This window comes from Myripristis murdjan, chromosome 24, assembly GCF_902150065.1.
Source record: "Myripristis murdjan chromosome 24, fMyrMur1.1, whole genome shotgun sequence".
NCBI classification, from domain to species: domain Eukaryota; kingdom Metazoa; phylum Chordata; class Actinopteri; order Holocentriformes; family Holocentridae; genus Myripristis; species Myripristis murdjan.
Window position 1 is genome coordinate 6,262,598 of NC_044003.1, and position 19,073 is coordinate 6,281,670.

The following is a 19,073-nucleotide window of genomic DNA, read 5'->3' on the forward strand; positions in this document are numbered from 1 at the left end:
GCATTCGTGCGCGATTCATCAGAAAAAAAAAAAAAAAAAAAAAAAAAAACTAACTTTGAAGACAGTCTCATAAAACTGTTGAAATATGAACGATCGGTCCGTATTCATTCAAGTTGTTTCCGTACAACTTCTGAGCACTGAAATAAAGGGAAAACATAAATACAGAAATAAAAATAAAGAAAGAAATACACCATAAACACTAAAACCCTACGAATGATTGCCAAGAACGAGTTGTTCATATTTTGGGAAGAGCCCAAAGGCACTTAAATGATACACTTTTTCCCCTATTAATCGCGCATGCAAAGAGATTATTCCTTTTCTGTTTGCTCAAGTTTTACCGTCTTATCCCCAATGCACTCAAATTAACTCGCAGGGCTACATCATATAAAAGAGCGACAAAACCACTTTGATCTGGAGCCTATTTATTGGATAATGGGTCTTAACTCTGCTGCACCTTGTGACCTCCAGGCCAGATGTTTCGGAGACACCCAGCTGCAAATCTGAACAAAGCCGGTGGCAGAGGGACTCCTCCTAATATTTGGACTCATATGACGCAAAACACTTGGCTTCATAATCAGGTGCCAATATCATCCTCAACATTTGGTGTTAATTTCATGAGCACTCATTATTACATCAATTATTGACGCTAATGCAAACCACAGCATTAGCCGGCTATTACTTTGTTTTTTTGTTAAGATAAACGGGAGTTAAGGATGAACTCAGCAGATGTTAGCTTGGTGTCGTGGTGCGCTTGGTTTAGCAACCTGGGGCAGCCCGGGAGGGTGGAGTCAGTTTTAGTCTTTTGCACCGATTTGGAAAATGAAGCTCCTCCTCCTCCTCGGCGTACCTCAGGTTGATAAAAAAGACGGCGTGAAGGTGTGTGACATCACAGTGACCGGCCAATCACCACACACAGATCAGCGGCTGCTTTCCCAGGATGTTTGCCACCAAAGACGCCCTTAAACTCTCACATCTCGGAAACACACATGAAGTTTTAATGCATTTTTTTTTTGGCTTAAGTCTCAAATCGTCATCACTTTACTTTGATTTGTGATAAAGTCATAATAGAGCCAAAGATACGAAGCTCGTCTGTGACGGCAAACATTTTGGGAAACGCAGAGCGGATCGCTCGGTGCTGGAAGCAGGAAGTCAATCAGCCAATCAGCTTTAGCGTTACCTCCACTGGTCCTCCTCTTCCTGCTAATGGTTGGAAGAGCTTTCTACCAAAACACCAAACACAGAGGCAGACACATGAACGAGATATTACCTTCCATTTGCTACAGTGAAAAAGCCTGCATGCACACCTGAGCAAGTGACATCACATTGTTATAATTGACACTTTTAAAGGACAATCTCCCTTCATTCATGATAAAATGGTACAAGAAGGCCTAAAGGGGGAAAAAACATGTTTATAATTAGCGGTGTGTATCAATGAGGCAGTAAATGATTTAAACAAAAGCAGACTGGTTTCAGACAGCTGGACTACAAATCCAGCTGGGACAAAAAATCTTTCATTTTTTTCAAACTCTAGACATTAGCGTCTCTCTTATTTCTTCTTCTCCCTCTTTGTTTATCCCTCATTTCTGTGTTTAAATGTCAGCTGCATCTGACTGGGCAGCTTGTATTGTTCAGTTTTTACTTATTTTCTTGTGAGATAATTCATTAAACACAAATCTTAATTCACTTGCTCTTCCTCCCTCTCCATCTGTGATTTGCTTGCACACATACACGTCTGAGTGTGTGTACTTCTGTGTCACTGTGCATGTGTGTGTGTGTGTGTGTGTGTGTCTCACCTGTGTTGCTGTGGCGCTTGGTGAACGGGTTGAGCGTGGCTTTGGCCTTGGACGTCCAGTTGGCGGTGCTGGAGCCGAACGAGCTGGAGGAGAGCGACTTGCCCAGGTTGTCCGAGCTCACCTTCTTCGTGTTGTTGGTGGCCGTCTTACTCCAGTCTGCAACACGCAAAAACAATTCATCAGGGAACTGCAACCGTTGATCTCTGTGCAAACCGAGGCTTCATTAAATTGAACTTTTTACATTTATGTATGCATGTATGCATGCATGCGCGCTCTTTTTCAACAGCGAATTCTCGTTGATTCATTATTTCACGGTTTTGTCCACGAGTCGTCACTGGGCTTTGTTCAGCCCAGTTGTTCAGCCCAAATCCATTTTTTATCATATCCAGATTGTATCCACATTGATTTTAGATAGTTTGAACATTCGAATCAGATCCAAACCACATCTGGAGGAGGTTTGAAATGCGACTCCAATCAGATTTGCACAGATGTGTCTCGGTCCGGACGCTCTGGAAGGTTTTGTCCGTCACGTCTCTCGCAGCACATAACACAACGAGAGCATCAGTTCAAAGTGATGGAAGAGCATGATAGCGGCTGCTGTTACCATGGATACGTTGATTAATATCATCCTCCTCCGTCGCTGAATTTGTCCGTGTTCAAATCCTCTCCTCATTTTTTTTCATTGCTACGCCGATGACACCCAAATCTATGTTGTAATAAAAACTAATGACCTGGGCAGCTTATCCCACCTAAAGCTTTGCCTCTCAGATATCAGGAGCTGGATATCCCAGACCTTGATCAAATGAAATGAAAATAAATCTGAGATTGTCCTTTTTGGTGCACCTAATCCCACCAAGCTGCTTCGAGATTTTCTTGCTAATCTGTCGACCAAAGTGAATTCCATCGCCACAAATCTGGGTGTGATATTTGACTCGCACGTCTTTTTTTGAGGATCAAGTTAAGACGTCGGCGGTTCAGTCCTCTCTCCTTCAGCTGAAAAATGTCTTCTTTTTTTTATCCTTTGCCGACCACAGGAAGGTTATTCGTGCCTTCATCTTGTTTCACTGAGATTACTGCAACTCCCTCGGCTCCACTCTCAGCCGAGCCTCGCTCTGCAGTCTGCCGTCAACGCAAATGCCCCCCAGCTACACGTCAGAGCCTTTAATTCTTCATTTTCTTCACGAGCCGGTCGGCTTCAGATCCACAGGCAGAACATGGTTGGCCGGTCCAAAGTCCGAGCTAAGGAGCGCAGGTGACAGAGCTTTAACTGCGAAAGCGCCGCCTCAACACCTCTGGCTTGCAATATTCATTTTATCCTTTAACGCTCTTCTTTGCAAAACCAAAATGCTGCAACAAATGTGTATTTTTTCCCCACTGTACACACTGTGCAGGATTTTTTTAAGTCATTGGAGTCATTGTGAAAAAATAGCCTTTAAATCTCTTTTTTAAGTGCATTTCTGTGTATGTCTGTATATTTTGTGTTTTCACTTGTATGCACATGTATTGTCTTACTCACTTTTTTTGGACTTTCCATTCTGCAAAGCGATCCAGCAATATTTTTTTTTGTTATCCAATAGTCTTCTCTCCTTTAACACATCTAATTTATTCTTTATTCCGTGCTTTCATCTTTCTCTTTTCTTCCCTTCTCTGTTTCTACCCTTTTTCTTTCCCTTTATTTTCTCCTTCCTTCACTAGTTGCCTTCCTTAACTGCCTCTTAACCCAGTCCTTCCACCCTTCCTTCATTCTCTCCCTTCTTACCTCCTGTGATCTGTCCTTCTTCTCTTACTACTTTTTTTTCACATCCTTCGAGCTTTCCTTCCTTTCTTCCTGCTTTCGTTCATCCATCCTCACTTTCCTCTCTTCTCCCTTCCAGCCCTCTTTCATTTGTTTCCTCCCCACTTTCATTCCTGGCTGTTTTCCTCCTTTCAATGTTCCCTCTTTCTTTCCGTCAGTCAACAAAATAACAAAATAAAAACAAAGAGAACAGTTTGTCTCCTCGCCTCTATTCTTATAGTGCAATTTTGCATTTATTACCATGGGCACCAGTACAGGAACGGGATCAACTCGACCACAAGGAAACCATTCTTCCGTTTGTTTTCATGACAAACTAAGTGAGAGTAATTCCACGATTAGTGAAACTGAGAGAAACGACTTCAAAGTTTCAAGCGGATATTTCGTGTCGTTTGAGGGTTTAAATTTCAAACCTTCGTCTGGACTCTTGGCCTTTAAAACATGTGCAAAGTAGTAATTGATGTTTCAGGTCAGACTTGTATGTTGAAAAGCCGGCGGAGAGCTTTGGTGTCCTGCGGTCTAAATGCTGATTCAGAAGCTTTTCCACCCTGCCAAGAGTGAAATTACAGACACCGAATAGCGGCGTAAGCCAGTTTCAATCCATAACTGTATAGGTTCAGTTTTAAAAAGCCACACTGGTTTTGCCTTTGCAGGGCCGTGCGGATGTGAGGAGGCATAAAGGTAGTAGCACACCGGCTGGTCTGCGGTCTCCTACAAATGAAATGGCACCAGTACAGCTCATATAAAGACTAATCGTACCTGGAGGACTTCCCGGTTCACTGGAGATGACTCGGTTTATCATGTTTTATTAGCTGCAGAGCCAGGACCACTGAGGTTTTATACTTTAATAAAGCTTCCTTCTCTTTTTTTTTGTTGTGTCGGGAATTTGAATGGAGTCCCCTGGGCAGCTTTGATAGGACTCCGGGCGGAGAAATAAATTAGCTGTTGTTTAATTGTGCCACCGTAAAGCCAGCTGGATGCACAGACAGACAGACAGATAGACAGACAGGTAAATAGTTAGATAGAGACAGACAGCCCTACCTGAGTTGTCTGCCAGCCTGAATCGGCCACAGCACAGGTATCTCCTCCACTGCTTCTGGACGTTTTCTTTCAAGGCACAGTGGAAGACGAATATGAACAGACCTGAGGGAGAAAGAAAGAGAGAGAGAGAGAGAGAGCGAGAGAGAGAGAGAGAAGGATGTAGTAAAAAGTAGAGGATGCAGCTGTGGTGGTGGAGGCAGTCATGATACAGGTAAACACACCTAAACTCTGCTGGTCCACTCTGTGTTTCTTAGGCTGACGTACTGCAAGCCTTTCTGACAGTCATTCATAGTGTGTATCATCATCGGTTGTATCAACATAAGAGCAAGTTGATCACATCTGGACTCTGAACGGTCAAAAATTTTAATTTCTGAAATTCAAACCGGCCAAAAAAAACTGTATCATGCATTGTTTCATCAAAAATAATTGTCTTAGTTTATAGAGACAATTATGAAAAGACATGAAAAGATCATTTTAAGACTCATTTTAAGACTAAGATTATATTTTAAGACACTATAAATTTATAGGCATGGCACACACACACACTTTCAGTGCTCCGGCACCTTTGAAACACCGATTCTCACTTTTATTGTTTGTTTCTTCATGTGTGATTTACATGACTGGCTCATTTGTTTTCCACTGACTAATGAATCCTGACAGACCACACTACAGAGCTCCTTTCATCGACTGATTTGATTCTTTCAAAAAACAAAGTGAATCATGTCAGTAATCACTTTCATTGCTTTTTGAAAACGCAATTTAAAACAATACAAAAAGTACAAAAACATGTGCAGATTAAGTAGGGTTACTGCACAGGGAACCAACGAGTTTCTACTCCTGTGGCAGCTGAACCTGGACACGCTGAAGGTTAAAGGTTACGATGGCTGAGCAGTTCCTTAAGACATGGACCGCCCAGGGAATTCAGCCATGTTCATAATTTTCCAACCCGCAAGGCCATAAAAACGCTCAGCTCAAAGGGAACTGTGAACTGTGTGGGAAGAACTGGACAAAGGTTCCTCAGCTCGATGGAGGTTGACAAGAAATATCACCCATCGGTCACTGCGCCTCACTGGAGCGCTATAAACAAACTATGGGGCTTAGAGAGGAGATTCCATGTCAGGTGTGGTTGTAACTAACATTATTGTAAATAATGTGGTTACTTAAGTGGTCAAGTTACCTAAAAACAACAATGCCCAAATGATCTATAAATTAAATACCTCTACCATCTCTAGGGATAAGAGCTGCTGTTGACCTTATAACTTCTACCAAGCTACACTAACGATGGCTGACGTCACCATGTAACTTCAATATTACAATAAACATTAGTTTTAGTCGTCAGTGCTCATTTTAGCTGCTGTGGTGACGCTGCAGGATGCTCCAAATGGAGGAATTTGACGAGGGACGTTCCCTTCATTAACATTACTGTTAATACTCCTGATTCAACAAAGGACTTGAAATAATTTTCCTATCTATATTAAAAGCATTTAACCTCCTGAGGAACTACAAATGTTGCTGTCTTTTCTTAGAGATTATATTTTCCTTTTCTTTATCATTTTCATTTTATTCCATATCATGGAAACAATAGTTCATAATCAATCACAAGTTTGTTACATTTGTTTTGTTCCATGATCGAAAAGGGGGCAGGAAGAAGAAGTCTCATATTACCAGCCCCTTTCTCAAAAAATAAAGCAATAAAATAAATGGATGGTCTGTCTGTCATTACTTATAGAAAATACAAAAGAGTAAGAAAAAAAATTACGCAACAACTCTCCATCATCAAAAAACAAAACAAAAACAACAACGGATCTTTTAACTGTCAACTTCGTATTGTCTAATTATTTTTTCTTTATACATTTTCTTGAACTGATGGATGTTAGTACTAGTTTTAAATCAATTTTTAAGGAGTTCCACAATTTGACACCACATACAGATATACACATTTGTTTTAAAGTAGTTTGTGCATATGGATGTTTAAAATCAAATTTCCTTCTATGGTCCTCCTGGTTCTCTTTTTGTATATTTTCGTTTTGTATATTTTTGTATATCCCAATTTGCATCAAAGTTCAGGTTTTTGACAGCGACTGTTCCAAGATATTTACGATGTTCAGCAAAGATGAGGGTCTGAGATGGTGGGTGGGATGGTCTCCTTCTAAAAATCAATGATCATGTCCTTGCTCTTTTTTTGTCTCGGTCTTAATAACGGGTCAGACATCATCCATGGAAGCTGTCAGATTTTCGGCGGCCACTAATCTCGGTGTCTGCATGACAAACGGTGGAACATGCACTCGTGTACAAACCGGGATCACCGCGGGAGTTCATGTTACATACAAATAATAAATACTGCTCCCATGTGCATGGCTCTACACACCATATTTTACCCGCTGACCTCGCGTGCTCATTCCAGATGTACTCGGATCTGGGAAGGATCCTCGGCCATCCGGTAGCTGTGCATTAAATCAGCTTGTAGCTAAGGAAAATCATAAATATTACACGGTAGAGTCACTTCCATGAAGCAGGCCAACAAATGCCTCATTTCATGCTGCATGTTCATCCAGGTTGGTTTATATATTTAGCACAAATAAGTGCTCACGTGGATCAGACTAATTAAACGACTACATGGCCTTTAACATGACTAAGCTGCAGAAAATAAACAGTATGGCTTCCAAAAATAGCAGGGAAGCTCAACAACAGCTCAATGAAACACCTTTAAGAGTTAAAAGCAAGAAAATTATTGATGAGCCATCTCATTTGAAGTCTTTAGGTTTATGGGAACACATCAGAAATAATTTGGCCCAAGTGCTATAAAGATTTTAAATGGAAACTAGGAAAGATGGCATCGGTTGCACACCTTCCTAATCTCATGTTTAAGCATTGTTTGTTGTTGTTATGATGTGGCACTGATGTATAACGTGTCCATGTGTGTGTCCTGTATCTGTTGTTATATGTCTTTTACGTCTTCCAATGTACTTCCATGTCTTTAAAATTGTGAAGCCAAAGGTAAATTTCTACTAGGTGGATAATAAAGATCAGTATTTGTTTGATGAACTAATGAGAGGTTCACTTTGTCAAGGCGAGGAAATCTCATTTATTCATTAACTAACTCGCAGACTCGTTACCTTGGAGTGAGTTGAAGATGGTGAAGAGGTACATGAAGGCGAGGTTGACCGGCCCCCAGGCGAACAGAGCGAAGCCCCACGTCATTCCCAGCAGGAAGGTGAGGCTGATGACACTCCGGAGATTTCGCAAAACCTGAGTCACAACAGAGGAGTCCACGTTTGCATTTACTTCAGCGTTTTATTTTGTGGTGTTCACGTGCAAGAAGCCCTGACCAACACCAGGCGTTTGGTGCAAATGTGAGAGCCCTCTGAGGGAATATTCATGTGCAAAAACTGCAGCAGGTTAGTTCCTTGAATTTGTGAAAACATGATTATGTGAGCTTGTATGAGTGCAAACCTCCTCTCGTAGCGTGCGGTTGCTGCGCTTGCCGTTGCGGCCACAGATCTGCAGCATCACCACGATGAACATGGCTATGTTCATGAGAAACACCAGGCAGAAGTAGCCGACGCACGTGGTGTAGAAGACGACTGGACTCCGGATCCAACAGCTGCGAACAGAACACACACACAAACACACACCGAGACTGATCAGTACAGATACTGAAATACAGAGGTGGCATAATTACAAAGGCGTAACAACAGAGCTTAAATGCAAGGTGCATCGGTGTCATGCAATAAAATGAGAATATACATTTCCTCTGTTTAAAGTATATTTTTTGTTGTATTTATTTTATTTGCATTGGACTGAACTTGTGAGAAATCTGGGCAGACAGCAGCAGCTACCGCCACAACACTGAACACAGCTCAGGTTGCTTTCACACGCAGCCTGTTTGCATGATCTGAGCTAACAAGTCATTTGTTCCTACTTAATTTGGTTCGGTGTGGCTTTCATAACGCTCAAATAAAAACGCTCAGATAAAAACAGACCATCTCACTTCAAATGAGGTCTTATGCCACTTCTTTCGAGCGGCGTCAAGTTTGAATATTTGGTTTGCGCCGGAATTCGATTAGGGCGTTCCCACCGACCAAACACAAAGAGCACAAAGGGGGTTAACACACCAAGGCTCGATTCAACTGGATTAACTATTGCAAGGGTGAAAGCAAACTCAAATATACCAAGATAACTCTGATATTAATCAGTAAGAGGAGAGTAATTCAGAAACTATGTTAGCATAAACATGAGGAAGATTTTCATTTATACTTTTTGACTTATGATGCTTTTTCATAGCCAGGTCTATACGCAGGTAAATACACATACACAAATCTGTTATTTAAAATTGTGTGTTTTTATTATACCCGTTATACCTATACCACTTGTTATACCACACATATTGCATGTTGTTAGATGTGTACAAATACTGCGAATTTGACTTGTTTCTATGATTGTAGAGCAACTTACAACTCGGAGGATTCCTGTCCCGGCTGCGCTGCCCCATACTGCTGCTTGCCGTAGGAGTTTTTATCCACGGCGACCACAATTCCCACCAGCAAAGCAGGGAGACCTGAAACAAAACACATCAGCAGGTCCACATTAGGGTTCCCATGTCTACATTTCAAACTAATAAAATTCAGTTTACATTTTGCTTAACGGGTGCCTCAGTGTTTCTGCCAAGCCAGTTAATGGGCCCAGACGGCCCAGTTAAATTACACAAATACAGATTGAAATCACAATTTCCGAATGGCAAGAGACTGCATTGGAAGCGTGCTACAGGAAACTGTCTAAATAAAGTATTCCTGTGCTGTGTAAAAACTTTGACCTACAAGTACAACTTCATAACAAAGACAATCTTTTATTTTATTCAAACTTGGCCAAATCTCGAATCTGCACCGGGCGAGATTTTTTTTCTGTAAAAACACACACCCGTCTTATCAGTCCAAATCACAAAGCGGGACTGTAACAGAGAAGAGCGCTCTGTGACCGCCAGCTGAGATGCTGTAGATTTGCCCTATCTGGCCAAATAAATTTCAGGTATCAGGCGTGGTCACTGGTGGGAAAACGTTTTACAGCACACTGCACAGAGGCAGCCATGAATCAAAAATGAAAGGCATGTTAAAAAAAAACATTCAAACTATTTTGTCTGAAGAAAATGCATTTAGCAAAGACTTTACTGATGCTGTGTTACATTATTTTCCGGTCATGAAGACCTTTAAAAGCGAAAAAAAGAACATTTTTGCATTGGAATGCATCATATAGGATTGTAGGATATTGTATCTATATTGTATCATATCGTTTATCATTATATAACACCATATAGGCATAGAAAAGGCATTTTTGTGTCTTACCATCATCATATCATATCAAAATCATACATGATTCTGCATCATATTTCACCATACCACATCTGGTTGCTTTTTATTTCCTTTCTAACCTGAGGTATTTTCAGGAAAATATCACAGTATAAATATTACATCTTCAGAGAAAAGCTAGTTTTGCATTTTGCCAAATTATAAACAGCAGATGCAGCACACACCCCATCCGACGATGCAGAACTTGAGGATGTATCGGCGGATGTAGGTGTTGAAGACCTTGACGAGGGCGATGTACATGTGGATGGACTCCAGCCCCATCCAGGTGAAGGAGGTCAGCAGGAAGTAGTGCAGGAAGATGGCCACCGACACACACAGCCAATCAGTGCCGAGGCTGGCCAACCAGCCGTCCAACAGGAACACCATGTTGAGGAACAACAGGGACGTGCTGAGGTTCATCAGGATCTTCGACGGGTAGTCACGCCGGAGCTTCCTGGTGGGGGGAGAGAGGGAGAAAGGAAGGATGAAGAAAGGGAAAGAGAGACAGTTTGAGTGGTCATTTTTTTCCCATTTAAACTGTATTTATTCTTCAAGGGTTTGTTGATGCTGGGTTCATGCCATATAAATGAAGTGCAACAAAACAATGACATGTTATTGCTGCAACTTGGAGGCGTTTACTTGCTGAACTTGTTTGGAACAACAATGAACTAAATGTTTATCCATGAATTTTAAGTGATAATAGTGCTAAAAAACAGGAGCTAAATAGTAATGAGTGCAATTGAGAATAGCTAGATAAAACAGAATGTACAACAACAGACTAAACAGTGTAAACACTGAATAACCAGTATAAATAATAATGAGTGCAATTGAGAATAACTAGATAAAAACAGAATGTAAGCAACAGACTAATAGTGTAAACAACTGAATAATCCATGTAAATAATAATGAGTGCAATTGAGAATAACTAGATAAAACAGAATGTGAACAGCAGACTAAACAGTGTAAACAACTGAATACCCTGTGTAAATAATAATGAGTGCAATTGAGAATAACTAGATAAAACAGAATGTAAACAACAGAACAGAATGTAAACAACAGAAAAAAACAACTGACTAAACAGTGTTAACAGTGGAAGATTGCACAGAAATGTATTGTCCATACATAGCTGCTGGGCGGGCGGGGGGGGGGGTTATTGCACAAATAGGAGGTAATTAATTCTCCTCATCCCAGGGGTTTGGATTCTTACCCATATTTCGCCAAACGACATGATTTTGAGCGCCGATTCAAAGCTGAAAAATTCTTTCCAACATCACCGCTTAAAATCGTGTTGTTTTGTTTGTTGGTCTGGTTCGACTTCATTCATTTAGCAGCAGCACACTCTGAATCTCTCGTTCTTGAATCAGGGGAGAAATGAACAGACCAAACACGCTGGATGTATTGCACTCATATGTAGCAGCAAATACCACATGATATGGGTAAGAATCCAGAAAGCCAGCCGTTTAAATTCAATCATAAACCAAGAGTAGCAGTCAATTCTCATTTTTTGTAAGTAGACTTCACGGCATTACTGTAAAAATACATGCGGGACTGCTGACATTGACAGATTTGCTGCAACGTTCACTGCTTCTGCATTTCATGATGCCAAGTGGGAGAGAGTCCGAGCCCGCAAATAAGTCCTATTTATCCGACTTGGAAATCCCCCTTGGAGGTTGAGGTGAGAGGTTTTTTTTCTCCGCAGTTGTGGATCATATTTATTGTAAGGTTGAAATGCAGTGAACGCAGCCTGAACTTACATTTTCATTTCATGTCATTTTCAGCATGATTTTACTTCATATTCAGCACAGCCTCGGTCTTCTGCTTTGTCCGCTGAGCAGCTAACTAACCACTAGTGTAGCTGGTATCTTAAGCGCCTTGCTTAAGGGCCCTCCACAGGAGATACCGAGGCAGGAGAGAGTGTGTTCCTCATTTGCTTTCCTGGCCCAACTAATCTGAGATGTTTAAGCTGGCCGGTGGGTTTGACAGTGGGGGTGAGGACCTCCTGGGGTTCCTGACGGTGCTCCAAGGTCTCATTCCCAAATCGTAAAATAGAGACGCCTGGGTAGGATCACTGGGCGTCAGAGGCTGGACCCTGAAAACACCCATGATGCTCAGGAACTGCATCAGGTTTCATCACTTATCAGGTTTAGAGCGGTTAAGTGTTGGTGTGAAGGCTGGGTGGGGGCTTTTAATGTATTTGTTTGGGCAACGTATTTGAAAAATGCCTTCTTGACTAAACCTGATACAGCCCACACGGTCCACATCCCGCACTGTCAAATCTGGATGCCCAAGGCTGCTAGGACTCCTACCTGTCAGGAGCAGTTAATTTAGTTTATTTCATTTTCATTTTTCACCTTCATTTTCATCCCATTTACTAGAGGTTGTGCCCAAAGAGAGGTAAGAATATACAGTAGGAATGACTCTGACCTCAGGTTTAACTCACCACCCACAGAGATTAAATTCCTCCAAGGTGGATTACTTGCAGATATTATTTTTGTCATTTTCCCAGGAACCTCGGGAGTCTTTGAGACCAAATCATACCAAACAGGGGCCTTTTAATTCCAATTCATTTCAAGATCCTTGACATGAAAAAGTACAGCCCCCCCCATCCCGTACTGAAACTAAGCCTACACAACCGCAGTGGCTGAACAGCAGACTCACTCAAAGGCAATGTAAGTGAGCAGCGTGGCGGCGGAGAATATGGCGGAGATGCCGCAGCCGATGTAGGTGATGAAGGTCAGAATCTTGGTGTTCCTCCCGTCCACCTGAGCCGCAGCTCCGGAGATGTCCTGAAGGGAAAAACAGAGAGATGTACGTCAAGTGAGTTTTATTTTTATGGCGCTAATAAGCCTAATAAGACACAATCCCAGCTGATAGGAACGGTGAAGCACATTTTCAAAGACGCAGAGACAGATCAGTCACAAGGAAAGTGGATGTTTAACCTTTTTTTTTTTTTTTAGTGCCAGTTTGACTTGAGACTGAGAACGACCTCTGCTCAGAAGACACGGCTTTATGTCTCATGGTGAAGCACACACCTTCCCCCATCGAGCCAATTCCTCTTTATCAGCCTGGGACCAATAAAAGATCCCTCACACCTTTGTTCCCAACTCCAGGCCGGATTGGCATCTGTTAGTCATGGCCTGAAACATCCACCGAATAAACATCTCCCAAACCACTCTGCAGCCCTGCATTCAGGCTCACCAGTTCCCCTTTTCCAGATCAAAGGACCTCCTGACCGAACGGACACAGATAACGCTTTTATAGTGTCCAGCGTCAGCGATGTGTGGCACAATCAGTAAACTAATTCACATTCCTGAGCTAATGAAAGAGCTGGCAAGCAGCAATCAAAGATTCACACAAACAGGCTCCTCCGACCAGGAAGTAAAGATCATTAACCCCCTCGAACTCGTGCAGAAACACACAGAGACACACTCATTCAGTTACAGATTTGCCTACCTTTCAGTTTATTAAGGTATGTAAATGTGCTTATAGTACAATTTAAACTACTTTCTTCTCTTAGCAACAAGAGATGTAGTTTTGTTTGGTTATTATACCAACTCCTGAAAGGAATTACCTCAGTGGCGTAATTACTCTAATAAGTTGCTGCTAAGTGATATAATATTTCCTTGTCTTTGGTTATAAAGAGACGAATTCCTACACATGTCAAAGTGTGTAAGACTAATAATACTCAAGCACACACACACTTGGGTCTTACCATGAGGATGCCAAAGTGTGTGAGGTGGTCACAGAGGCAGATGGTTTTGTTGCTGTTGGATTCTGGAGCGACTCTGCAGCCCTCTCTGTTCCAGCCTCCAGTACCATCTAGTGGCCAAACACAAGCATTACATTAAAATCACCTTCATTTTCATCCCACTCTATTAATTCACTGGGGAAAAAAACATATATTTTTTTATTCTTTTTATTTAATTGGTTTAGCTCTTTGGGGCATTTTCTGTTTCACTTTGTCAAGAAGCTGATCTGTGCAGGGTTAGAGGAGTATGTGCACATCATGGCAACTTTATTTTTCAGTTTTACCCCAAAACATAAGCCAAAAAGTTATTTTATTAAAAAGTAAAAGCAATAACAAAGAAATTAAAATGTCTTCAAGGAACCGCTGCAGATTTACTTCTAAAATGCAGCTACCACACATTTAAAAAATGCTTTACAACAATACAATATTGCATAAAATTCAACAACAACAAACTTCACAGATGCTGGACAGGCATCTTTGATCGTCTCTCCGAGGCTTTTGGGAAGTGCTGGGAACCTGATCCACTTCTTGGAGCAACAAGCTCCTTATCTTTGGCCATTAAGTATGAAAAAAATGGCTATTTTGTTTGGAATGGTGATTGCAAAAAGTTAATCTTGCAGCTGTGGAAAATATTGTACAATGACATCAGAGGAAATGTGTTTGATAAGACCTGGAACCCTGTCCTGATTTTTTCTCAGGATAAGGACTAATTATGCACAATGTAAAGTACTTTTACACACTTTTGTATTAAAAAAAAATGCTCTGTATTTAATTTAATTATGACTGTGATTATTGTTACCATCGATTGGCTGAGTTCATTTGTATTTTATTTTATTTATTTATTTATTGGTGGTGTTGCTCCCCTCTCAAAAACTAACAAACACATTTGAAAAATCTATAACAAGAAAAAAAAAATAAAGGAAAAGAAAAAATAAGGAAAAGAAAGGTGTAAATGAAACTGAAAACTATGAGAAGACCTTAAAATAAAAATGGTGTTTTAATACGTGATTTACGTAAGTAAGTGATTACGAAGACACCAAATAATTTTCCAAAGGTAGGGGATTCTGCAGCTTTGGGGCATGGATCACAAAAAGTGCTGGCCCGTTTGGGAAGAGGACAGTTAGGAGGGACATAACAGAGGCTCTTAGGCCACGACGTCCAGGCTCATACGGAATAAACAAATTTGAACTATCGCTGGAAGTCAGGCTGCAAAGTGCTTCAAAAAGTGACACGGTCATGTCTCTTGGGGCCCAAAGTAAAGCCGTGGTTTTTATAATGAGAAGCAACAGAAGGAGAGGCAGATGAACAGAAACTTACTTTTCATGTTGAAGTCCCAGAACATACAAACTGGATTTGGGGAAGGCTGAAAGAAAGCAAGAGGAAAGCTGCTCAGAGGCTCAGTCCACAACAAGAAGTCCTGCTGCAACTCGCTCTGAACCACCGGCTTTATTTACAAGGTGATTTATTGGATTAAAGACATTTCCTTCACTTTGATAGGCGTCACAGCACACTGCAAGAACAGGCCGGATGAGCTCATCCCTGGCTTTTAAATGTTAACTGCTTGTTAGGGCATTCAACTACACAACAATACACACACAGGCAGACTCACATACACACACACACACAAATATGCATGCACTTACATGGACGTGCATGAAAAATCAAATATAGGCTCCAGAAAAAAAAATAGGCTGCCATAAATATATATATGTGTGTGCATGCAACAGGACTGTTTTTTTTTGTTTTTTGTTTATGTTTTTTTGATGTTTTTTGTCCTTTAATTTTGTCCCGTCTTGCCGAAATAGACTTTTTCTTGCAAACAACTTCCATGGACCCACACAACTAATTTTGCAGAAGAGAAAAGCAAGGTGAGTCGACTAAAATTGTGAGTTTGTGAGGAAACACCAAAATAAGGTGGCGCACTAAGTAAAATTAAAATGGTGAAAGGAGAAATAACCAAGTAGAAATAGGCTAATGTACTGTTTTGAGTATTTTCAATAGACGCATGTAACCCCTGCGCGCACACATTTCTGAATATATTTGCACTTGCCGGTTGTTGGGCTGATTTCTGACAGATGGCCCAACCGTAGAATGCAAACTATGACATTCATACCTGGTAGGACAGGTGAGCTATCTCGATCTTCACAGGGTCCAGCAGGTTACTGATGGAGTAGTTCCCAACGCTGCTGGCCACCACGTAGCTGTTTAAAGACAGACCGCCCTGCTCGTTCTGAAAAACAACAAGAACATTAACAACAAAAACGATTTCAGGATTTATCATGATCGAGATAACGTCCGTATATCTGCGTACATCCTGTCTGTGCAACCCGCCGCATGCCGGAGCAGCTTCACTGGACCTTACTAACTTTGTAAGACAGCGGCTAACCTGGAAGAGGTTGGTCTTGCTGAAGAACATGAAGTTGATCCGGGAGACGGTGGATCTGTCGGCCTCGGTCAGGGTGAGGTTGGACAGCAGGGTGGCTGGAAGGGTGACCTGGGCCAGATGGTTGTCCCGCTCTGATTTAAAATCAATCTGAGGAAAGGAGAGGAACGATGTGATGATAGATGAGGCGAAGAGAAGAGGAGAAGGTAAGGAAAGGGCGGACAGAGGAGGGAAGGGGACGGTAGGAGGGGTAAGAGAGGTAATTATGAGCTTTAGATGTCCAGATTTCAACCGAAGCGATCACTGAAAAGGTTTCTTGAAGAGTCCCTCTGTGACTACGTTTACATGCACACCATATTCCGGTTCGGGTCAATATTCTGGTTAAGGTAATTTTCCAATGCGGCAACTGGAATATTCCGTTTACATGTTACCTGGTATATCCTCCTGAGACCCAAGGACAAAAAGTGTCTTCCAATTTAACATTTTTTCTTGTCTATTTAGAGTTAAAACAACAACTCACAATTTAGAATTTCACAAAAATATTTTTATTTTAGATTTTACAGTACGTCCACTGTAGTGGATTTTACTGTAAAAAACAGATACTTTTAAATTGAAATAAAAAAGCAATCAAATAACCACAGATAATCAATTACAGACAATCAATACCATTAACAAGAAAATAAATAATTTTCATAAGTAAAAACCAATAGCTATACAATATTTGACTTCCTGTTTCTCTTTTCACGACGTGCGTTTTTCTGCAGCTGCCATTTTGGCTCAGTTGAAAGTGGGTGTTCCCCTCATCCCACCTTATCACATGAGGTATCATTGGAAAGGCCTGGATGTCCTCTGTACACCAGGACTTGATAGGGCAGCTCAAATAAGTAAAGGGATATAGACGATCAACTGATGTCCACTACAGAGGACATAATTGAATAGGCTGGGTCTCAGGAGGAAATTCCTTGTTTCGGCGTATTCCACTCTCTTACGTAATGCAACACTCAACCTGTGGGGGGCAGCAATGCGCATATAGGCATCTGGTCTGCCTGAAATACGGAAGAAGAAACTGTCACTATTTCTGTGTTTTCTCCCATCGATATCCTCCATGATATTTTCAGTCTTTGATCAGCTGAAGGTGGACTGCAGTCTCCTGGCTCTTGCTGCTGTTCGCCATGTCGTTCTCCCCGTTTGCAGTAACCATAGCAACAAAGACGCCCCAGGATTAATTCCGAATTGAGCATGCGCAGTCGTGACTGAATATTCTGGTACGGGGCATTTTCCGATTAAGGTGTTTACATGGCACAATATTCCGGTTGGAACAGGCATATGCCAGGGGTCTGATTCGGAATTCTCTCCAACCGGAATATGACCTTAACCTGGTTCGGTGTGTTTACATGACACGTGCACAACCGGAATATTGCGGATATTCCGAATAATACAGGAATATGGTGTGCATGCAAACGCGCTCTGTGAGGAACCTCAAGGTGTCAACCGAGGAACCCCTCCCTGTTCTGCAGCGCACCTCTAGGTCGGTGGTGTTAGGGGGGATGAAGGCGCTGAACGAAGTGCCGTTGAACATGCTGGTGTTGAGGGCGGAAATCCCCAAGGCCAGGTGCCTGGAGGTGATGCTGACCGACGGGCCCTCAAACTCAATCTTCTGGACCAGCTCGTCTACCGTCTTCAGAGCTCTGACAGAGAGAGAGAAGAGAGAAAGTAAAAAAAAAACAAAAAAAAACAAAAGAGATGAGACAGAGCCAGAGGAGGCCATTTTTGAAGAATGTGAAATACAAGTAATGATGAGAAGAGAAGAGAGAAGAAGATGAAATGCTGAACAAATCCTTCAAATCGTTCTTTAGTCTGCCAGGCGGCCAAAAACTTCATTTAAATCTTAATTTTGTAATGATATGGCGCAGAAAGGGAAGACAACCCAAGCATTTTCCCAATTCCAGCAAACGGTTGTCATTATTACTTGATAAATGGCTAAAATGATTATCAAAATCATAATTGATTAACTTTTCTTTTGTTAAGCAACAAATTGATTATCTGGCTAATTGTTTGCTAAATGCAGCATAAAAGGACGAGGTGATACAGATGAACTTTGACCCACTTCTCGGAGGCGGCTGCCAGCGCAGTCTCAGAGCTGGTCATGACGTTGGAGATGATGGTGACCACGGTGGAGGCCAACGTGGTGTTGATCTTCGCCACGTTCACCAGCTCCTTCACCTTCGTCACCACTTTGGACACCTGGGAAGAAACAAAAACGTTTGTTTTTGTTTGTTTGTTTGTTTGTTTGTTTTTTAGAGTTTCAGGGCTCTTTCTCTTTAAGTTTGGTCTCCCACCTCGTCATTGGACAGCTCGTTGCTGGTGATGTTGTAGAGCTGCACCGCCACCTCAGCGGCATTTTCTGTACACAAACACACACACACACACAAAATAATGAAAAACAGAGCAAAAAGGAAGAGCTTGCACATTTAATTTTACAAGATAACACCAAACTATATTTTCTTTATCTCATCTGTTGTTAGTGTCTTTTAGTATCTTCCTATGTATTTGTATTTTAATCTGTGTACCTGCCGACACTTCGATGGTATCGATGTCGGTACAGTTGCTGAGGTCTGGAGCCGACCAATAGGATGAGAAGTTCTGGGGACTGATCACACTGAGAGAGACAGACAGACAGACAGACAGACAGACAGACAGACAGACAGAGAAAACACAAAGAGGAGAAAGGAACAAGAAGCTTTTAGATATTTCCCCAAAACAAGACAACCAAACAATTTCCTCTCTCATGCAACGTGTGAGTTCCAACTTGTCACACACACATAGTCACTCACACACACACCACTCCTTTTCTTGGATTTAATGTGTTGTGGTGTGTTTTATAGTACCTGGAAAGACCACAGGCCTCTCCACATTTTGTAAAACTTTTTAGGCTGCAGGCACGAATCCTACAAAGCTCGTCTGACTCAATATA

At 41.6% G+C, this 19,073-nt stretch overlaps 1 protein-coding gene across 1 annotated transcript in view; it reads right to left on the reverse strand.

Moving 5' to 3' along the window:
* Positions 1-19,073, reverse strand: part of adgrg6 (adhesion G protein-coupled receptor G6) — an 84,439-nt gene that overhangs the window by 13,345 nt on the left and 52,021 nt on the right. The window contains exons 14-28 of the mRNA XM_030047822.1: positions 18,670-18,758; positions 18,439-18,503; positions 18,207-18,343; positions 17,622-17,787; positions 16,103-16,249; positions 15,830-15,946; positions 15,034-15,079; positions 13,681-13,787; positions 12,627-12,754; positions 10,154-10,422; positions 9,082-9,184; positions 8,080-8,230; positions 7,743-7,875; positions 4,627-4,728; positions 1,794-1,949 (exon numbers count right to left, since the gene is read on the reverse strand). Coding sequence (XP_029903682.1) covers positions 1,794-1,949; positions 4,627-4,728; positions 7,743-7,875; positions 8,080-8,230; positions 9,082-9,184; positions 10,154-10,422; positions 12,627-12,754; positions 13,681-13,787; positions 15,034-15,079; positions 15,830-15,946; positions 16,103-16,249; positions 17,622-17,787; positions 18,207-18,343; positions 18,439-18,503; positions 18,670-18,758 — 1,916 coding nt within the window. The remainder of the gene's footprint in view (positions 1-1,793; positions 1,950-4,626; positions 4,729-7,742; positions 7,876-8,079; positions 8,231-9,081; positions 9,185-10,153; positions 10,423-12,626; positions 12,755-13,680; positions 13,788-15,033; positions 15,080-15,829; positions 15,947-16,102; positions 16,250-17,621; positions 17,788-18,206; positions 18,344-18,438; positions 18,504-18,669; positions 18,759-19,073) is intronic.